Below are 23,650 nucleotides of genomic sequence, written 5' to 3'. Positions count from 1 at the left end.
TAGAGGCAGGATCTGGCCTAGGCTGAACCATCCTCCTCTTAAGTTCAATATATCTGAAATCTAGAGATGAGGATCTGGCCTAGGCTGAACCATCCTCCTCTCAAGTTCAACATATCTGAAATCTAGAGACAGGATCTGGCCTAGGCTGAACCATCCCCCTCTTATGTTCAACATATCTGAAATCTAGAGGCAGGATCTGGCCTAGGCTGAACCATCCTCCTCTTAAGTTCAACATATCTGAAATCTAGAGATGAGGATCTGGCCTAGGCTGAACCACCCCCCTCTTATGTTCAACATATCTGAAATCTAGAGATGAGGATCTGGCCTAGGCTGAACCATCCTCCTCTTATGTTCAACATATCTGAAATCTAGAGACAGGATCTGGCCTAGGCTGAACCATCCCCCTCTTATGTTCAACATATTTGAAATCTAGAGGGGAGGATCTGGCCTAGGCTGAACCATCCTCCTCTTATGTTCAACATATCTGAAATCTAGAGACAGGATCTGGCCTAGGCTGAACCATCCTCCTCTTATGTTCAACATATCTGAAATCTAGAGACAGGATCTGGCCTAGGCTGAACCATCCCCCTCTTATGTTCAACATATCTGAAATCTAGAGGCAGGATCTGGCCTAGGCTGAACCACCCCCCTCTTATGTTCAACATATCTGAAATCTAGAGATGAGGATCTGGCCTAGGCTGAACCATCCTCCTCTTATGTTCAACATATCTGAAATCTAGAGACAGGATCTGGCCTAGGCTGAACCATCCCCCTCTTATGTTCAACATATCTGAAATCTAGAGATGAGGATCTGGCCTAGGCTGAACCATCCTCCTCTTATGTTCAACATATCTGAAATCTAGAGGGGAGGATCTGGCCTAGGCTGAACCACCCCCCTCTTATGTTCAACATATCTGAAATCTAGAGATGAGGATCTGGCCTAGGCTGAACCATCCTCCTCTTATGTTCAACATATCTGAAATCTAGAGGGGAGGATCTGGCCTAGGCTGAACCACCCCCCTCTTATGTTCAACATATCTGAAATCTAGAGATGAGGATCTGGCCTAGGCTGAACCATCCCCCTCTTATGTTCAATATATCTGAAATCTAGAGGCAGGATCTGGCCTAGGCTGAACCATCCCCCTCTTATGTTCAACATATCTGAAATCTAGAGGCAGGATCTGGCCTAGGCTGAACCACCCCCCTCTTATGTTCAACATATCTGAAATCTAGAGGGCAGAATCTGGCCTAGGCTGAACCATCCTCCTCTTATGTTCAACATATCTGAAATCTAGAGATGAGGATCTGGCCTAGGCTGAACCATCCTCCTCTTATGTTCAACAGATCTGAAATCCAGAGGCAGGATCTGGATCTGGAAAGGTTTGGCCTAGGCTATATCATCCCCTTGGAAGCACTTTCCTAGGCCAAACCATCCCCAAGGAAGAACTGGCCAACAGAAGGTTTAGCCTGGTAACCACGACTAAAAGTACTTACAGACCACAAGGGGTTGAGTTTGTACTGGCTTGAATGTGGAGAATTAAAGCATGGATGCCAGGGGGGCAATATGTTGTTTTTTTCTTTGTGGCTACTTAGTTCTGGACACTGCATGGCTTTCCACTGTTTAATACCTGGACACTGGATGCTTTGCAAATTCTCCCTCTTGTATGTACAAATAATATGACTGTGTGCCTTGTGTTTCAGTGTCTAAAGATGAGGAGGCTGCAGAGCGTGAATCAGAACGAGCCTCACAGCTCAACCCTCTGAGAAGGTCCTACTTTTGCCCGGACTGTGACCAACAGCTTTCTTTGACAGCAACAGAGATTCTCAAACACAAGAAATCTCACAAAGAATGAGAACTGTCTCTTGCTTGACCAACTGCTCTCCTTGACTGCAACAGAGATCCATTTGTGTTTGGCCTCTGGTCAAGATGGCAGCACTGTTGGCGTGACCCAGTGTCAGTGTGAACTGTCAAGGTGACAAGTCAAGATGGCTGCCCCCATGGGGATCCAGGGTTAGAATATGCCCACAACATGAATCGGGGCATCTGCAATAGGGTTTGCCTGGCGTCCAGTAATGGTCAATTTCACATTGTAAAACATGGTAATAAATAATGATAAATTTGGTTTTAGTTCATGGCAAGCGAAACCTTTCAATGACTATTAATACCTGAAGGTCATGTCCGATGTTTATGTCATTCACACATTGAAAGACTAGTTTGATTCAGGCTCAGCTGCTGTATTTACAGAAGGCTATGCAGTCTACACATAGCTAGGTTTGTAACGCTATCCAGGGGGCACGGGTGGCCCAGTCATCTAAGAAGTATCAGGATGTTGAGTACATTTATATATTTGATGTGTTGAAACATTTGCTGAGACGTTGTTCACAACACAAATACAATGGTCCAGTCGTCTAAGGCGTCGCAATTTGCTGTGCAGAGTTGTGTCCCTTGGGCACACTAGAACCCTATGATTGTGGGTTCGAATCCCGGTTCGCCCTGATTATGTTTCTAGGTTTGTCAGCACCATACCCGTGCTCGTGGGTTTCACCGAAGTGGTAAACGTCTAAGACCTGCAAAACTTCGGGCTTTCCTCCCACATAAAGCTGACACGCTGTGATATAACTGGAATTCTGTTAAAAGCGGCATTGAACACAACTCACTCACTAACAATATCCATGCTTACAATCATAAATTTTCTGAAGGTGAAGTGGATATAACTTTCTAACTAAGGTAGCTGTAGGCATCAATCTCACTGTTTTGAAATTTTACTGCAATAGGCTTTAGTTTTCTCTGCAAGTAACATCATCTGATTGGTTGGTTGGTTGGCTGGTTGGTTTGTTGTTTAACGCTGCAATCAGCAATATTCCAGCTATATGACGGTGGTCTGTAAATAATCGAGTCTGGACCAGACAATCCAGTGATCAATATCATGAGCAGATCCGGATTGATGACATTCATCAACCAAGTCAGTGAGCCTGACCATCAAAGCTGTTTGTCGCCTCTTACGACAAGCGCAGTCGCCTTTTACTGCAAGCATGGGTTGCTGAAGACCTATTCTACCCCGGTTGGAAATGCACAGAACTTTGAACTTTGAACTTTGAACTTTGACATATGTGATTTCAGAACCTTATGTGAGAATCATCTCAGATTTGAGATTTCACAAACAAATTCCAGAGAGAACCAATAATGAATGTTTAATGAGTCAGCCGCTTAAAGAGAATGATTAACATTTAAACATGTAATTTCTCCTTAGTGGTGCCATTGATTTTTGGTCATATCTGATCTTGTATCTGCCTGTTTGCATAGCATGTAAAACTGTCTGTCCCATGTATGCTCTAACAGTTGATTGTACATGTTGCTGGTTGGTTGTTTAAAGCCTGCACGCCGCAATATACGCACGCACTGTATGACGACAGTCTGTAAATAATCCAGTCAGGACCAGACAATCCAGTGATTAAAATCATGCGCATCGATCCACGGAATTGGGATCGATGACATGCATCAACCAAGTCAGCGAGCCTGACCACCAGATCCCTTAGTCACCTCTCACACTGCAGGAACATAATAAGACACAGACCACATACCACTATTGAAGAAGAATATTTATACATCAGCGCTCAATATGAATTCTTCTCTTAAACAATTTAGGCCATTGATATTCCATTGTCATGTGTCTAACATATCAATAAATGTACCTTTACAAAATGTGTTCCTGTATTCATTTCCATAAGTTTATATATCAGCTTAGTCCTGGACTTTATAGCATTGAAACACTACAGGGATGAGAGATCAACTGTATGGCTACAATAACTATATTCAGTGATGAATGATTTTGTAGGGAACTATATGATTTATGCATATATGATAATGGCATGTATCACAAATGTGACCCTTGATTTATTTAAATCCCTGGAATCGCAGAAATTTCCATCCTCAGAGGAATAGTTCCTCGTGCCCCTGAATGATCTCGTAATGTAGTGGAATAGTGATAAGGGACCACAAGAGGCACCAACATTGTTATTTCCAGTGGTGAAGCATTGTGCCCTCTCTCAACTTATGAGAAAGGGCTTTGAAGCAATCATTCTCAAGCTGCATTACAAACGCGCCCACGCCAACTGTAAGTTGACATTCTAGCTTCAGGCCTACTTGTATCACGTTACTGACAGCTTCCATCGATTTTGGAAATTGGATGCAGATATTTGCGTTTTGACGATATCGATATGTTTCACAACAGGGCAGTACCCAAAGGGTACCGTAACTGATAGTTGTTGCTTCATCGGGTCGTGTGTAACCACATATTGCTGGTCTTCCTTCATGAAACAACGCCTTGCCTTGATGCCATTTCAGGTCATTGTCAAAGACACTGTTTATTAATTTTCATATTTCAGTAGTATACTTAAAATTGAGACTTTGATCTTGTGCGTCATGAGAATGCGTTCAAATCTTATGCATTCTAAAGTTCATACAGGCCGTCTAGTATGAAATGGACGTTGTTGCAGATATTACAAAATACTAGGTATTCATGTTTGACGTTTACCAGTCGGATCAGCAAAAAGACTGTTAGAGCGATAGGTAGTCCCAGTTAGTCTCGCTTCCATGTAGCACCCAACAATTGTGGCCATCTAATTCTCATTGTCATTTTGGTGTCGGACCTATGGGGAAAACCAGCTTATGCAGTAATTATTGTGAGGTGAGGTGAAATGGGGTTTAAAGTCCCTGTCCAAGTTTATTGCGCTTATATAGCGACGTGCATGCACGTGTATGCGTGTATGTGGCTGCTTGTACTAGTCGGACTGATGCCGATTTATAGTGCTAGCTCACTGAGGTACCATGCCGCAGTTTAACATGAATACCCCACTCAGACAGAGTATACTGACTCCGAGCCGACCAGTCCTTGTTTTAGCCCCTTATTGCCGAGTGCCAGACAAGTAACAACAAGTACCATCTTTACGTCTTTTGGTATGACGCGGTCGGGTACCTTCCGCTCTCCGGGCGGACGCTCTACCATTAGACCACGAAGGCGGTCCAGTAATTACTGTGACATTGATCAGTATCAAATAGTTGATACTGATCTAAGTAGTATCTGGTTCGTCCGTTCTGCTATCTCAGCTGTCGTTTTTGACGTGTGTTTTTTCTAAATGTCAAGTCTATGTATATAATTTATTAATCAACCAGATTGGAGTGGATGTGTTGAACACTCAGGATGTTCATTTCAGCTGCAGCAGACGAGACAAGCAGACGACACATGAAATCGGAAACACAGGTGAAAGTGCCAGCCATAGCATGCAGTGTAGGCTAGTTACACTTCTGTCTGTCATCTTTCTGTGTCTCCGCAGTTATGTGGTGTACTGTTCGTGTACGTACAAGGAACACTGGATTCGCGGATCGTATCAAATTCCAACAATGGACAACCCATATTCCAAAATACTTTCAGGGCTGACTCTGTACGAGTGTTTAGCCACTTGTTTCGTCAACACCGAGTCGTGCCGGTCGTTTAATTACTGGGCGAATTCCTCAGTCTGTGAGTTCTTTGCTATATCCCTGAATGACAATGACAACGAGGAAGAAGGCGCCAGTGTCCACTCCATCTACACCGACATGGCCACCATGCCACCGGTAGGTTCACTGTTACTTTCTAGGAATATACCACGTAGCGTGCGTGATCTTTTGTTTCAGGGGCTCTCACAAGGTCAGCTACCCGTGAAGATCCGGCGTAGAATAGGTCTCCAGCAACCCATGCTTGTCGTAAAAGGCGACTAACGGGATCGGGTGGTCAGGCTCGCTGACTTGGTTGATGCATGTCCTCGATCCCAATTGCGTGGATCGATGCTCATGATATTAATCACTGGTCCAGACTCGATTACTTACAGACCGCCGTCATATAGCTGGAATATTGCTGAGTGCGGCGTAAAACAACAAACCAACCAACCAACCACAAGGTCAGCAATCCGTCATTGTTATTCAGAATAGTAGATCAATAGTGATCGGTGACAAGTGGTTGTGAGATATAATTTTACAGTAAAATTCCAGTAAAAAAACAGCATTGCCGGGAGGATAAACATTGACGTTTTATTATCAGACATGAAAGCTATAATTTTGAATATTTGCTTTTAATAAGGAAATGAGGCAAATGCAATTTTCATCCTCAGAAAATTCGATATTTACCTCTTAAAGCTGAATATTTTATACACTGTCAAGGTAAATCTTGTGACGATGTTGCGGTTCCTCAATCAGCGGATCCTGGAACGGTTTAGGGACGCAACCCTACATGCTTGCCTTTTTTTCTAAAGGCAACATGTTGTTATAACAATTCCAGCATATATTTTACTTCCCACCAACACCACTGAATATCTATAACAAGTTACTTATTTAAGATTAACATCAGTCAAAGCTTTTGTGGGGCAGACAGTTCCTACAACTTCCTACAATCACATTTGTTTTATCCACATGTACATAGAGGAAAATGACACCAGAATATTTATTTCTATGGACAATAATGCCTGCATCATATGCAAATAATAACATCAGATTCTCTATGTATTGATATCCACATAACCATTCAGCTATCAATTTATTATCGTCTTCACAATACTTGTGTAAACAATTTACCTGTGATACTCAATCTATTTTTTACCTATTTCCACATTTATGAAATGGAAGACTCAAACAAATGTTCCATGACTCGGGAAAGAACCCGCGTCCAGTATCCTGGGATGGTGTGGCTTTAAATTTGGAAACAGGAAAGTCCTTTTGTTTTAAAATAACTATCGAGGAACTTTGTTGGTATTCCACGTACTGATTTAATCATTGCAGCTTAATTGATTTATTAATTGCAGCTTAATTGATTTAATAATTGCAGCTTAATTGATTTAAAAATTTCAGCTTAATTGATTTAATAATTACAGATTATTTAATTGAATAATTGCAGTTTAATTTCCCATTCCGTACGTTCTTGGTCTTTACGAAACAAAGTCAGATTAAATCCTGAATCGAGGTTGCTATTGTATAAATCTCATTAAAAACAGATCTTAGTTCTCGCTATCGCTAAGGGGCGGTCGGGTAGCCTAGTGGTTAAAGCGTTCGTTTGTCACGCTGAACACCCGGGTTCGATTCCCGACATGGGCACAATGTGTGAAGCCCCTTTCTGGTGTCCCCCGCCGTGATATTGCTGGAATATTGCTAAAAGCGGCGTAAACCCATACTCACTCACTCACTCACTCACTCACTCGATTTCGCTAAACTTAGCGGCAGCGAGAACTGAGATCTGATTTTTATGAGGTTGTTATTGTATGTCTGGAGTATGAACACCAAGTGTCCTCGGTAGGTGCAGTAATACCTCGTTTTGCATTGATCTTAACCCTTAACGATTTCTTAGGTTTAGAGATTACTAATATTCCATTTTATCAGTTATTTTCTGATTCTATATGTATTTTTTCAAATAACAGCCTATTTTAATTTCGGATGTGACTATAAGTAAATGCATTCAGGAATGTATTTTGGATTTGATATGTATCACTCCCAGCTAGAAATAGAACGCGACCTGAGATGCCCATTCCCCATACTGTGTACCATCTTCCCCAGGCAAGGCAGTTAACTGACTTCATAAGTCCAGTTACCACCCTTGCCGATCTAGGCTGGAATTCCTGGGCTCGATCGTAGCGCCACCAGTGGCTACTACGAGTTTTGTCCCTTCTGAGCCTCTCTTTTGGACCAATCAAATCCCACCTCTCTCATCACTTGCATTTGTTTCAAACCAAATGGCGGCGCTCAATCAAAGCGATCTAGTCGAAAATCAAGATCTATATTGTGATAAAACGGGTCTTACATCGCGAAGTGCATCAAATCACGTGATCACCTTGATGAAAAACATGAAAAGATTTGGAAAATATCTGTTGACAACGAGTTGGCGGTGCACATGCTTTGTAAATCCTGCAATCGACCGAAATCTGCACGACAGTTTACAAACCGGATTTTGATTTCGTTTCGCGATTTTGACTGGACTATGCATAGACTCGTTAGTCCAGCCAAAATGTAACTCCATAATACCAGCCTGGTTCGGCAAGGGTGGAAACTGGACTTTTATGGTCAGTTAACTCCCTTGCCTCGGGAAGATGACTGTGTACACGAACGGATGTAATAGGTATGTCCTATTGTGATGATATCTATCTCTGCTATAGTGTCCATCAGTGGGAATGTGGACAACTTGGTGTCTGTAACAAAAGGCTGCATAGTATTATACTTGCTATTTACTATTTAATGTGAGCATTCTTCATAAGGATGAGGTGAGGTGAAATGGGGATTAACTTCGCGTTCAATATTATTGCACTTGTGTATCGACGTGCATGCTCTTGTGTTTGTGTGTCTGCTTGTACTAGTCCGGACTAATCCCGATTTTATAGTGCCAGTGAGATACCATGCCCTGTTTAACACGAATACCCAACTCTGACACAGTATTCTGACTCCGAGCCGACCAGCTCTTGTTACAGTGAGTATGAGTGAGTGAGTATGGTTTTATGCCGCTTTTAGCAATGTTCCAGCAATATCACGGAGGGGGAAACCAGAAATGGGCTTCACACATTGTACCCATGTCGGGAATCGAACCCGGGTCTTCGGCGTGACGAGCGAACGCTTTTCCCATCAGGCTACCCGACCGTCCCCTCTTGTTACAAATGTGATGGCAAATTTCAATTGGTTGATAACGTCTTACTCGAGTAATTATAATTGTTAAAAAGCCACAACATAAAATGTGTGTGGCACTCATGGCAGCCTACTTTCATCGCAGTGAGTGCCGGTAACATGACGTGTAATGTTTTTTCTTTCTCCCACCCTAATGAATTCAGTAGTAAATGTAGTAACTGGTTTTGTCAGTTTGTACTTCCATCATGTTTTTGTGGAGAAGGTTTCATTTTTTTCTTGAACTTCATAGAAATTGTGTTTTGCAGCATTTTATTTTGTTTCTTCAGGATATTCTGCATTTACGTCAAGTAGATGCTTCCCTGCTGCATTTTACTCCTAACAAAATTTTGAATATTTTCAAATGAATGTGTTAGTGGGATCAAATTTCGCTATTGTTGACATAATATACACTTCATTTGCTGGGCAGGAGACTTGGCCACGTTAGTGGCAAACTCTTCTTTTTTAACAACTTCCATGGCAACAAGTTCCGCCTCGGTTTAAAAAGGTTAGGGTTTGTTTAGATTTAAATATGTCCTAACTTCTGCAACAGGGGCGGGGGATAGTTAGTGGCAAACTCTTGTTAGAAGTATTTTTGAAAGAGGTGGTAAATTTTCGAAATATACATCATGGGTAATAGGAAAAGAAACTACAGCACAAACAGACCTGTTTTGAGTCGTTTTTGTACATCTGTCAAAGAATAGTCCATTTATGACGTCACAAGATTAGCCTTGCATGTATGCGTGCGCGTTTCTGTCAGCAATCTGCAATAAATGAACACATTACAAATACGGACAATTCTTGTGTTTAATTCAGTTTACAAGTGAAGATGAGACGTCATATCATAACAATCCAGTTTCGCAGTGGTAGTCGATTTACACACAAATATAAAATATGAAAATGTCCAATAATGGAAATATCAACTCATTTACGGGGAACGGAATGCCACTTAATGAATTTTTAGAGTCTAATCTGCTTGTATCTTGTCCATTCTTAATAGAAGTAGCACGCATAATATATGTTCATTTGTCCTTGATAAGCAGATATGTAGTTTCTTGGTGCAGAGACACACCTGAACAGGTTAATCTATTTGCTTCAACGTCTCCAACAACGTACCGTGCGCTGTGCTACAACGACTTCCCAGTGCATCACGAGGGGAATCAGTGAGAGCACTCATGTTTGTGTTAGTCTCGGAGCCAGTCTCATAAGAGGCCTTTGAAATGACAATCGCTAATATTTTTTAGTAGAAATGTGTCACTAACATATATTCAAAGACCATGTAATACTGTTCTCATTCATACATGTTGGCACTTGGCATGACTATGACCTTGAAGGTCATATCATATCAAGGCCAAATATAACTACAACAAACTCCAGAGACATCAGTCCCATCATAGTTCAAAACCGATATTTTCCAAACAAAATGTACTCAAGTTATAAGATACACACTGTTGATAGAATTTGAATTGTCTTGTCTGACCGCGACTTCCTGACTCTGTGCCACCGCAAATCACAAGATGAGGTGAGGTGAAATGGGGTTTAACGTCCCGTCCACGATTATTGCACTTATATACCGACGTGCATACGTGTGTGTGTTTGTGTGGCTGCTTGTACTAGTCCGGACTGATGTCGATTTATAGTGCTAGCTCACTGAGATACCGTGCCGCAGTTTTACATGAATACCCCACTCAGACACAGTATACTGACTCCGAGCCTACCAGTCCTTGTTTTAGCCCCGCAATGTCGAGCGCCAGACAGGGTAACAACAAGTACCATCTTTTTTTTTACGTCTTTTGGTTTGACGCGGTCGGGGATCGAACCCCGGACCTTCCGCTCTCCGGGCGGACGCTCTACCACTAGACCACGGAGGCGATCTAAATCGCAAGATGAACCCAGGCTGCGGAAATAACAGCTTTGGTTTGAACAGAGGCAGAAGACTTCCATCTTTAGCTGTCCATCCACAATCAATTGGTGATGGCAATACTGGTTGCATCAACAGTTGGTGGTAATTTATCAATTTGTTTCGTCATATTTAGGAAGAATAAATAACGTAGGCTTTGAATGGAAGTAAGATGTGTTCCAGGATCATAAAGTTGGCAAACAAAAGCTTCTGCACGTGCTAAATCCTCTGTTGTTGGGTTCTGTTTACAGCCAAAATACATGATTAGTTTTGGATTCTTCTCTAAACATTTCCATGCTGCTTTCTTTGAAATTCCAGAAAACTGGCGTGTTGTTTCAATCCTGTAGGGGCATGAAATACAATTAGGCTACGACGAATATCCGAAAGGCACTTGCTGGAATGCACTTAAATGAACCTTGGATCCTTATATGTTCCAGTCTTCATCCAGATTTCTTTGGTCAAGCTGGGATAGAAAGCGATAAGAAGTATTAAGACATCAGTGTCTCTACAACTCACAACAGTGCGTTGTGATATCCTTAGGCTTTGGTCAAGCTGGGATAGAAAGCGATAAGAAGTATTAAGACATCAGTGTCTCTACAACTCACAACAGTGCGTTGTGATATCCTTAGGCTTAAGTATCAAAGGCATGAAGAATGATCTGAGTGACAGCGTCTTCATGGGTGCTGGCCATACTTGAAGCATCTCAGCCAGTTGCTGAGAAACTCTGGTCAATCTGATCAAACCTACCACTTCTCCAGGTTGAACATGAGATAGTTCTCTTGAAAAAAAAACGTTGCTAAAGTGACCTCGCATCATCTAGTCCAATGAGTGAGTGAGTTGGGTTTAACGCCGCTTTTAACAGTATTCCAGTTATATCGCGGCGTGTCAGTTTAATGTGGGAGGAAAGCCCCAAGTCGTAAAGTTCGTTTTTTACATGGAATCAACGAAGAAGTACAATGAGACTTTGGCAATCAATTTGAATTAACTATGTATTTTTATACCGTTTTTCTGTCGTTGCCATGCATCGTTGTATAACTTTTAAATGGTGTCGATATCATGTGCAGGGGCAAATGGCCAACAACAGTCTTGGTAGGATTAGAAAGGGAAAGCTTTTCATTGAACCCACTGCAGGATGGTATTTGCTGCTGTTCTACATTATGTTGTAAATCAGGCTAAGTCGAGCGCAGAAATTTTCAGTGTCAAACCTGTGTCCGTTTCAACCCATTCAAGTTTAGGTATCTCCATGCGGACAGATTTCAGATGATTGAATTCTGGAGGGACATGTACAGAACGAGATCTTCCAGCTTCAACAGAAATAACTCTTTGTGTGTTCTCAGATCCATTAACTGCCCTTCCGAATGCATAGAACGTTCAGTTCCCATCAATTGTTTCTTCATTTATATCTATGTTGTCATGGGCGCAGCGTACAGTGCCACTGTTAGTGTCAGTGAAACATCTTGAGATTTCACGTGATGTGTCCTTCCGTAGCTCCAGCTAGTTTCAGGGCATGCAAAGCTGTACCTTTCGGTACAATAATATGGATTCATTTTCGTCCAGTGGCCTGACAGACTCAACATTGACATTGCTCTTCTGAAAAGTCTGATGAAAGTAGTTCAGGAAACATATCTATTCCTGACTGTCAAAACCACCATTGCTCCCATTAACATCTCTAGAGTAGGTTCTTAGGAAACGGGAATAACATTTACGGTGATATTTCCCCTCAGATGCAATAAGGTTATATGCACCTGCAAGTCTAAATCTCATGGTACAGTCGTGATTTGAAATGTTTAAAATCTTTTCAGATGTTGCTAGACATTGGACATTATGGCGACATCTTGGCAAAATATGCACAAGCGCCAGTCATATTGGTTCACAGAGCTTCTAGTCCTTAAGGGGCGGTCGGGTAGCCTTGTGGTTAAAGCGTTTGCTCGTCACGCCGAAGACCCGGGTTGGATTCCCGACATGGGTACAATATGTGAAGCCCATTTCTGGTCTCCCCCGCCGTGATATTGCTGGAATATTGCTAAAAGCGGCGTAAAACCATACTCACTCACTCACTCACTCTAGTCCTTAATCTTGCATCCCCTTCAGCATGGCCATTGTCCGAGACATATTCAAGATTTTCTCAAAACGTTTTTGATGTTATGGCATTCGTAAACTTGGAATAGTGATTGAGTTGGGTTAAACGCGCTTTTAACAGTGTTCCAGTTATATCGCAGCGTGTCAGCTTAATGTGGGAGGAAAGCCCGAAGTGATGCAGGTCTCAGACGTTTACCACTTCGGAGAAACCCACAAGCACGGGTATATGGTGCTAACAAACCTAGAAACATAATCGGGACGAACAGGGATTCGAACCCACAATCATGAGTTTCTGGCGTGCCCAAAGGGACGCAACTCTGCACAGCGAATCGCTGCGCCTAAGACGACAGGGCCACCCGTGCCCCCGAAGTTGGAATAACACGTTTGATTGTTTTTGTGTTGTGAACAACATCTCACCAAATGTTTCAACGCATCAAATATATCGATGTACTCAGCGTCCTGGTACTTCTTCCGATACTGGACACCTTTGATTAGACTTAGGACACCATCTAATGTGAGCCGAGAATGATTCTTGCGTGCACAATGATCCAGTGACCCGGGTAATAACAGCACTTTGGTGTGGTGTGGAAATATGGGCAATATAAATAGCCTATTATTATTCATATCAAATATGTTTGTTTTTTTGTAATTGAATATCAAACTTAAAATATCAAGGCCAACTTCTCATTGATTTATACAATGTAGTTATTTCATTTATTTATTAAGAATTATTATCTTGTAAAGACTTTTCAGGAATATCATGTCACAATTTTCATACACAAAGGTCACAAATACATATTGAAAATATGAACTAAAAAATCGTATGTGTTCACGTTCATTATCATAATGATTTATGATTAGTTTCATATATACCGAACCGCAAAAGAAACGTAACCCAAAGTAACATTGCATGAAAAGTTTTCATTGAAATATCTTGGTATTTTTGTCAAAGTTTCTAAAGTTTAACATTACCTTGTCCGGAAAAATGAAATTTGATGATAGAAATAGCAGATGACAATAAAACCGATCGCCCAAACGCATCACGGCAATGGCCATGGTAACCCGATGCACGTGAGTTCCATGCAAATTAAAATGCACATGCGTTCCCCCATTTCTTGCCCTATAAAAATCCACCTAGATCGGATAACATTCATTCGTTATTGAATTGTTACCACATGCCAAGATTGACAAGAAATCAGCGACACCAAGCCTTTGGACGATTGCAACCTGTACAAACCGCCCGACAAGTTGCCAATGCATTTCAAGTCCACGTAAGGACCATATACAGGCTCCAGCAACGGTACCAAACCACCAGCACTACAGATTACCGACCACGCAGTCACCAAGGGTCACCACCCGACGTCAGGATCGTCAGATTGTGCGATAGCATCTTCAAGATCGCTTTGTTACTGCTGCGGAAACTGCTCGACAGGACATGGGGCACGTCGCCGCAACCACGAGTTTCAACATAAACACGCCCGTGCCCACACTGCGAGAGCAACAAGAGACTTTCTCCAGCAGAATAGCATGAGAACCATGCAGTGGCCTGCCCTCAGTCCAGATTTAAATTCCATTGAGCACCTGTGGGACGAGATTCAAAGACGGCTGAATGACGTCCGACCAAGGCCGACAACTGCAGCTGAACTGCGGCAGGCGTTCCTCAGAATGTGGGTTCAAGTGCCTATGGCCTTCATCAACCGCTTCATCCATTCCATGTAATGTATCGACGTTGCACGGCAGTCATCAATGCACATGGCGGACACACGAGATACTGACATGTGATGCCACTTTCTCAGAGACTAGATTTGTGTTTCACTTTAAGAACATTTTACACTTTAATTTCAACCTTGATGATCAGTTTTGCCAAGTTTCATCTTTTTGATATGTCTCAAAGTATATTTACAGTGTTTGGACAAATAAGGTTTCTCATATATCTATCCATGGTGACGTTTCTTTTGTAGTTCAGTATATTTCAATCAAAATACCAGTGTCGTCTTCCTCCGACGTTGTCAAAGACATAAAACCAGCCATGACGTCAAATAGAATGGGACGACTAATTTATAGGTTTTATAGGGCCATCTATTTTGCTATTACTTCTTTTTATGATGTACGATTTCATTTCCTGTGGGTTTTTTTATACCTAAACGTATACAGTATCACTATTGATATTTGTGTTGGAATAGTTTGGTTCCTCGTGATCATGAACAAAACACCACGAAAATATATTGTTCTTACCCACGACTAATTCTCACCAACTGACCTGTTACAAAAAACCAGTGCTGAGCATAGCGGAGTTTTGCCCCCTAATCTTTGTACGTGTGTGACCACTGTCGCCATTTGACGTCATAGAAGAAAATCAGTTTTCGTCATTTACGGCAGGCTATTGTTTTTCATTGAATTTATGTCGTTATACATACGCATATAACTCCATTTGATATAATTATATTTATGTCTTTCAGATTTTAAGCATTATTTTGTTCGCTCAGTTTCCGTAAAGCTGCTAAATAAATAGAAATCGTCGCACAGTACCTTTATCGGTGAACGAGAACAGGCGGAGCAATGTCCTGTATTTCAACGCAGAATAATTTCTTGGACAACACTTATCCGTCGTTTTCTTACAAACCGGTTTAATATTGGCAGTTGCATTTACACCATCAAATAGGAAATTTAATATTCTACATCTCTGCGTAATTTTATAGCCGGGGTAGATCCCGTGCCGCGTGAGCGCAATTCTCGCACAACTTTCATTTTTCCGATCTTAGGAAAATGTGCGTCAGAATAAAACCATATTCAAACCGACACGGTGCCACAAACAGCAGTCCAAAAATTGGCTGGAGTTCATGTGTGCCTTTAAAATCATGTCTGCCTCTGGATAAAGGAATGAGCAATGCTTGAACAGTTTTATAACCACATGTCCACCAGTTGCACATCATGCGGCAGATTGTGCCATACTGCAGTCACACAAAACAGACGCTTTTGATCGGGTGGTCAGGCTCGCTGACTTTGTTGATGCATGTCATCATATCCCATAAACATGCATGTAGACACCTTTACAACCCCTGTTCACAGTTCACAGCTTGGCCATATAAAGATAGGGGCACTATTAAAGTCTTTGTTTGAGTGAGTGAGTTGGGTTTAACGCCGCTTTTAACAGTTTTCCAGTTATATCGCGGCGTGTCAGCTTTATGTGGGAGGAAAGCCCGAAGTGATGCAGGTGTCAGACGTTTACCACTTTGGTGAAACCCATGAGCACGGGTATGGTGCTGACAAACCTTGAAACATAATCGGGGCCATCCGGGATTCGAACCCACAATCATAGGTTTCCGGCGTGCCTAAGGGACGCAACTTTGCACAGCAAATCACGGCGCCTTAGACGACTTGGCCACCCGTGCCCCCTCTGTTTGAAAGAGTGTGTGTTTGATTATATGTGTTCATAGAAACTATTCAAATCATAACGGTTACTATGGCAACATGTTCTTTTGACCTCATTTCTGAGAATCTGTGGTTCAAGTCATAAAAAGAAAATATTTCACTTATTTGTTAAAAGTTATTTAGTGGCGCCTGGGAATATATTGCATGTGTTTACAGTGCTGATTCATGAGTATAATGGCGATGATTGTTTGCCAGTTATTGATTTCTTTGTAATCTTAATTGTCATCGATACTAAAATATGCACGTATCTTACCTTTCACCGTACTACAAGCATGGAATTTATAATTTGAATAAAAACTTTATCTGTGTGTTTGATACATCTATCTTCAACACGGTAACAAGACCGTTGCCTCAAGTTTCCAAGGTTGAATATAAAAGGATCGATACGTTATGAATTATTAGCGACATCATGACAATTTGCAATTAATGCCTTCTGTTGTAGCACTCGTAGAACGGGTTAATGGTAGGGTCTACAATTTGCAAACTAAAGAATAAATGAAGTCTCTGCGAATTTTGCTTCCTCCTAAATGTTGCACGTTTAGAAGTGTTACGAATTATTTAAGATTTGTCATTAATGGTGAATTGATGACTTTAGCTTGAAATGATTAGTGTTATATTTCACAAGTGTTGAATACATTGTGTGGGTATTTTATTGCAAATTTTTAGAGTATAATTATATTGTAGTTCACCTGAGCGCATGGATGAGCCACTATCTTAACGCCGCTTTTGGCAGTGTTCCTGGAATATCCTTGCAGGATTCCCAACGAACGTTTGTTCGTGAGAAATTGTCCAAATTCTGTAAAATCATCATGTCATTGTTTAAACCTATCAAGTAACTCTCCCTCGTATTGAATTACATACATATTGCTACCCTAGTGAATCTGTAAAAATATACATGCATGCTCGGCGGAGATGTTTTTGTATCTATTCTATATTTATATGTATATGTATTATGTTGTTGAAATAAAAGTTCACTTCAGTCAGTTGTACTATGAACTAATGTCGCCCGTTCACACCAAAATGGGCTCTCAGTGCAAAAGGCAATAGTACAAATATGTTATCCTCCAATAATAATAGCTGATATGCCATGTAAACTGACGTCCAAAAGAACCTTTACCAGAGTTTGAAATACTCTTGCTCAAAAACAACAAGAAATACACGAATGAAGTAAAGTGTATTGAGAAGATCAATATATCAACATATTCAACACTGAAAATGACAATCATACCGCGACCGAGCCCCCCAAAGCTGGGCGTGGTACAAAACTCGAGCTTTCAGAATCAGGGACAATAGGCAGAGTACATAAACAATCGCTCACGTTCAATAACAAGTCATTAGTTTCGTGTGTGACCATCAAATGCCTCCATACACGCAAAAACTCTTCGACGCACAGAAAAAGTCAGTCGTCTGATGAGGTCACGTGGTATTTGACGCCATTCTTCTTGGAGGGCCAAGATCAGTTCTTGCCGGTTGGCTGGAGAGTGTGGTCGTTGTCGAACACGACGATCCATCAAGTCCCAGAGGTGTTCTATGGGGCACATGTAGGGTGAGCGTGCAGGCCACGGCAGGACGTTGACGTTGTTGGCTGCGAGGAAGTTAGTGACAATTCTGGCTGTATGGGCTGTAGCGTGGTCATGCTGATAAATGACACCACGTGGCATGACGGATGAAGTTCTTTAAGAAACTATCATGTAATTTTGTATAGAAATGTGTACATGACACGTAGGGGGGACAAACCGTGGAAGGCACAGCGCAAGCACGCATGCACTGCACGTTCTGTGGTAGGGGAAATGACAGAGCGTTAGAGGGGCCGTCTCATGATAATTTCAGTCGCAATCTGACTCGCTCATGCCATAGATCTCGTCGTGGGAACTGCTGGTGCCTGAACCGACTGCCACTATCATAGGTTGGACTGTTGCTGGCCGTAGTCCATCTCGGGACCAATAACGTGGCTCTATCTCGTCAACGACTGTGGCCACACAACGCCTCCATGTTTCTACTGTTACCCGACCAAGGGATTCCTTTACGAGTTGTTCAACGTCTCGTAATTTGAACGTTGTGTTCGATCATCCAACGTCACCCTTGACGATGCCCCATACCAACTCGATTGGATTCAGGTCGCAGTGATAAGGAGGCAGTCGAAAGACAGCGTGACCCTGACCCTTGATGTAACTGTCAACTTTATACACGGGGTCAGGTTTCATAGTTTTGATGATTTCATAGAGCTGTGGTTTCGTCGCTCGAGAAGGAATGGTAATGTTCCTCCGTTGCAGCCAAGTAACCATGTCTCCTTTACGGTTATTAGAGGTTGGAGTCTTGCTTTCTCGATACTACACACTATGATACGGTGCATTGTCCATGACAATGAGAGACTTGGTAGGCAAAGCAGGGACTAATTTATCTTTCACCCACTCCAGAAATACATTGCCATTCATTTCTGTGTGGTAGTCCCTGTTGTCTTTGGCCTTGGCTCTAAAGGCGAGGTCACAGTCTGGGAGAAAACCCTGATTAGCAGAACCAGCATGGAGAACTATGAGTCTTTCACCCTTTCCCATTGGTAACTTTCTACCAGACTCCTTACAGTCACCACTGGGTACCCACTGACTGCTGGCTGTGTGTGACGCATTTACCCATGTCTCATCTAAGAGTGTGAAACCCATTTCTGGTGTCCCCCGCCGTGGTATTGCTGGAATATTGCTAAAAGTGGCGTATAACCATACTCACTCACTCACTCATCTAAGAAGACGGGCTCATATCCTTCTTCACGTTTCTGCTTGATGGTACGAAGGTAATGATTTCGGAGACGAACAATGTCAGACCGTTCACACAACACAGCCCTATTTTCTCCAGTTATCTGTTTGTATTTGTAACCAAATGTATGCAACAGCTGCCATAGTTTGTACTTTGTAACACATAGATCATGGTCAGTTCCACGGTGTTTCTTCAAAATTCTTAGGGACAGGTCTAATTAATCAACCTTGCGTGGTTTTGACATGTTCCCTACCTCCTTGGCCTGACTATTTGTATCTCGTCGACTAACAACATTTTAAAGTTTCTGAGGGGACATACCAAGAGCTTTTGAAGCTCGTTTCAAGAATTTATTAATTGCATAAAAAGGTTTTGCTCTTTCTGCTTCACTTCTAAAGAAATCATACACATTCAACATCAACTGTTTAACATCTGCTGAGTAGCGCATCTTGTCATTGAATGAACACGGTCACTGTGTAGCACGTGCAGACCGTGCTTGCGCTGTTCCTTCCACGGTTTGTGCCCCTACGTGTCATGTACACATTTCTATACAAAATTACATGATAGTTTCTTAAAGAACTTCATCCGTCATGGCTCTTAAAATAAACAAAATTCAGATTTTGTTGGGTACAGGGTATTCATGGTCAAGTACCGTATTGATGTTTCATACACTTTTTCTGGATTTCGAGTTATTTTGCAATTCATCGTTCTCATTGGGAGTCAAACGGACTGTAGGTTATGTGTTTTAGATAGACTTCATCGAAAAAAAATTTATACTTTGTCTGAAATTTATATTTTCAGTTGGTAAGGTATCTTTTGGACGTCAGTTTATGTTTCAAATCCTTATCTTTTATCAAGTGTCCAGCTTTCATATTAAAAAAAACAGACATTAAGCCATGAGTCTTATGTGGTCCATTTGCGACCTTAACATAAGCTCATGTGGCAAAATGCCATGGTCTGCTCGTCTTTTAGGGGGTTTACCAGATGAATAAAGATATGTTTTCTGCAAGAGGATTTGAGAGTAAATACATGTTACTTTTGTATCTAGGGATCAGTAGATAAGACTTTGGGAACATGGAAGAGAAGTTGTCTCTTGTTGTCACCCTTACAGAAAAACAAGCAAAAAGTATTATTATTAACCAAAACGTGACTTTCATACTTTTGGTTTGTGACAATGTGACAACGGGACATTTAATGTCAAAATGTTTCGCGTTTGTCTCCCATATACAATGTGTAAAAGCGGAGGTAAAATGTGCCTTGTCGGGTTGTCGCCCCTTTTCATTAATGGTGGGCACATGTTGTAAGTGAATTAATTTAGGCATGCGCAGAAATGGTTATACTCCTTTTTAACTCCAGTGGTCTACTTCCTATGATCCTAAAATCAAGTGACCAATGGGAATGAATGGGTGCTTTTCTCAAAATAATTTAAAAAAAGCTTTGATCGTTTCTTTTGAAATTAATTCATACATCGTTATTGTCGGTGACGTTTTCATAAATCAACGTGTTATGACAACAAGAACCAATTTTCATTTCATTAATATTCAGTCCCCCAAACCTTTTCAAATCAATGAGGCGGCGAAAGTCGCTGTGCAAAGTTGCGTCCCCAAGGCCTGTCTGAAAACTGATCGTAGGTTCTGATTCCAGCACCATACACATGCATCACTTCAGGCTCTCCTGCATCTTGAAGCTGACGCTATCAAATGACTGAAACACTGTCAAACCAAACTTGCTAACATCGAACAACTTGCTGTGCAGAGTTGCGTCCCCTAGGGGTGCAAGAATCCTATGTCCGTGACATCGAATCCCCAATTCGTTCTGAATATTGTTCTTGTTTGTTAGCTCCTTAACCTTACTTGTGGATTTTAACAATGTGGGGAAATCTGGGTCTCCAAAATCAAGCTGACACACCGTGACGTAACTGAGACACTGTTCAGAGCGGCGTTTAACAATATTCATTCCTCATGACAACCTTTTTAGCGAAACGATTCTTAGACAGATTGGTAAATTAAAAGCACATTTCACGATGTTTTTTGCGACATCCACATATACCTACTGCATCAAACTTCAGGCGACCGACGACCCTTTACCCCACAGACTTGCCCTTTGAGGGACGTATTATGTGGGTTTGTAATTGATGTGACTCAGGTCGATCCCTTGTCGGATTCATTCATAATTACAGCTCATGCTTTGTTGGAATTTCGAAAACAAGCCTGACAGTAATTAATATAAGCGTGACAATGCGCCGCGACAATGCGACATTTTAATGCATTGCAACGCATATAAAGAACTTTTCTACACATTTAGATTTTCCGTTTTGGTAAAAATAAACAAAATATTCAAAGCGGGACAATGCGACAATTGGCCAATACTTAGCGTTGTTGCATTAATTGTAGTCAGTTTAATTTTGCTTTTTTATTTTAGGGCCACAACGGGACAATGTCCCTTCCAGGACAAATAAAGACAATGGAAACATATGATTCAAAACCTGACACAAAGGTCCCTAAACGACCCTTATCAGATAAATACTTGGTAATGCCAACTCACCAATAGCAAATTCTGACGAATGTTTATTTCCGGTCTGATGTAGGATATGCCGGATCTTGTAGGCGGCTGTACTTCCCTCACCTGCAGCGGATCCTGCTACTTGGACAGAAACCACCGACCGAGGTGCAACCGACCAGGTAGGCCACAAGGGTTCATTGCTGAGCATTCAATGCAGATACATATATGTCGATAAATAGATGAGCGTGTAGATTTAAGGGTATGATAATGAGGTAGTCAGGGTCTGCTCGATAAAAACTGCCTGTGCAAAAGAGGGTGTACATTTGAAAATTGCATTTTACCAAAACATTACAAACGGTATCATTAGGTTACTAGGCTGACCTGTTAGGAAATACTCATTTTTATGAGGCTTGTAATACCGCCTAGAGAGAGAGAGAGAGAGAGAGAGAGAGAGAGAGAGAGAGAGAGAGAGAGAGAGAGAGAGAGAGAGAGAGAGAGACTTGTCTCGGGAAGATGTCTTAACTGCAGTGGAATATCAAGTATAATGTTCAGTGCAAACAAAATATCACTTTTCTCAACTAAAGAAAAGGTCAAATGTGCTGTGGGTAAGGACAGTATCTTTCGTGATTCTTTTTTGGTTTCCAACACAAATATCAATATTGAAACAGTACACTTTTTTGTATAACACAAGTCATAAGAAATGATGAAATATGCAAAGGGAAATAATAGCGAATTGATGGCCCTATCTTAGGTGTAAATTAGGACTTATCTTCCCGCATTCACCTGACTGTGAAAGCCTAATTTATTTAATGTTGCGCCATTATTAATAGAGTACTGGTCTTATCATCATATGTAATGAATTACTAACATTTCGAAACCATTTTGTTTAACGTCATGGTTTGTTTAATGGCTTTGATGACGTCGGAGAAAGACGACATTGGTGTATTGATCATTATTATTCCCATCTAATTTTCGTACATTGAATGAAATGTCTTGATTTGAAATTGAAGCTTTATCGACGCAACATTAAATGACTGTTTTACCATGTAAATGTTTAATGAATAAATGAATGAATTAGACTAGCTTTACCGTGTGTCTTAATTGGACAAGTTAGTCTTGTTTGACTTCAATTTTACGTAAATCCAATACCCTAAAGAATATTTCAAAACAAACAAAAATATGTTCAATATTGGACATTCATTTGTTTTTAGTTTGTTATTATGTGGTTATTTCGTATCATCAGGTCAAAGAATTAGATAGACTAACATCTAGTCTCTGAAATAAACATATCGTACAGAAAAAAACAGTTGTTCAGTTATCTTAATAAAAATATAATAAAAGGGAGCCCAGTGACGCTCTTCATTTTCAGACTGACATCTAGTCTCTGAAATGAACATATCGTACAGAAAAAAACAGTTATTCAGTTATCTTAATAAAAATATAATAGAAGGGAGCCCAGTGACTCTCTTCATTTTCAGATACTGCAGTAATGTAGACTTGCCAAACATTGTAGACTTGCATGGGCTGTATTTGATATATATTTGTGTCAGGGTCTGTAAGACAGACTAATGATTAGACAATACACCGAAATACACTTTAAAGTTCACGAAGCATTTAACCCGTCCTCTGTTTCATGTATAGTAACTTGGCTGCGGTCTGTAAAATATTATTACCAGACGGCATCTTGTTTACGAGCAGACGAGTCAATATTCATCACGTGACAGGTCAATACTGATCACGTGACGAGTCAATATTCGAGATCAGCGTCTGTCGCATGATTTTAGGGTCAACATTGAAATATATTGTTTCGTGGTACGGATAGAGACCATATAATAGAGGGACGGCCCTCCCCAACAGTTTGTCACGGACCATCTCTTATATGGTCTCTGGGACGGATCAACCAATGGAATTACAGGATTCTTAATAGAGGTGTAACAATAAGCTTCATAGATTGCATGTAAATAGACAAATGTGTTACTTCCTTTACAGCACAGGTGGGGGAGTTGGACGTTTGAGGTTAGTCTTGAATGAGAGGTGATGCTCCTGTCGACAGGTGCCGCCCTACGAAGGTCACCTGATGTGTACGTCAGCTGGACCGGACTATCGGAATGTAATGATGCCCAACACCGCCTGCCTCTCCATGGACTTGTAGATATATGTCACATCCAATTGATGTTGCCATTGCTCACGTACAAACTGCACGTGTTTTGCGTTTGATAGTTTTGATAAATGATGTACAGTGTATAAATGGCATGAGCAGCGACACCTGGTGCTGCATGATGATAATGTTCCATCTCTTTCTTAAATCCTATGGTATG

General features: G+C 41.3%; 2 protein-coding genes across 2 annotated transcripts in view; both read left to right on the top strand.

Annotated features, from left to right (window-relative positions):
* LOC139461113 (probable ATP-dependent RNA helicase DHX34) overlaps positions 1–2,700 on the top strand; it is a 60,590-nt gene extending 57,890 nt beyond the window's left edge. The window contains exon 29 of the mRNA XM_071242654.1: positions 1,702–2,700. Within this exon, the coding sequence (XP_071098755.1) occupies positions 1,702–1,853 (152 nt within the window). The 3' untranslated portion in view covers positions 1,854–2,700. The remainder of the gene's footprint in view (positions 1–1,701) is intronic.
* Positions 2,701–5,281: 2,581 nt separating this feature from the next.
* On the top strand, positions 5,282–23,347 carry LOC139462069 (uncharacterized). Its single transcript, XM_071243573.1, has 3 exons — positions 5,282–5,614; positions 21,418–21,511; positions 23,322–23,347. The coding sequence occupies exons 1-3, from the start codon at positions 5,282–5,284 to the stop codon at positions 23,345–23,347; spliced, it is 453 nt and encodes a 150-aa protein (XP_071099674.1).
* Positions 23,348–23,650: the final 303 nt, after the last annotated feature.

The sequence above is a fragment of the Haliotis cracherodii genome, unplaced genomic scaffold (genome assembly GCF_022045235.1).
Source record: "Haliotis cracherodii isolate W230 unplaced genomic scaffold, xgHalCrac1.p SCAF_1, whole genome shotgun sequence".
NCBI lineage: Eukaryota > Metazoa > Mollusca > Gastropoda > Lepetellida > Haliotidae > Haliotis > Haliotis cracherodii.
This window is presented reverse-complemented; position numbering and strand designations above follow the sequence as displayed.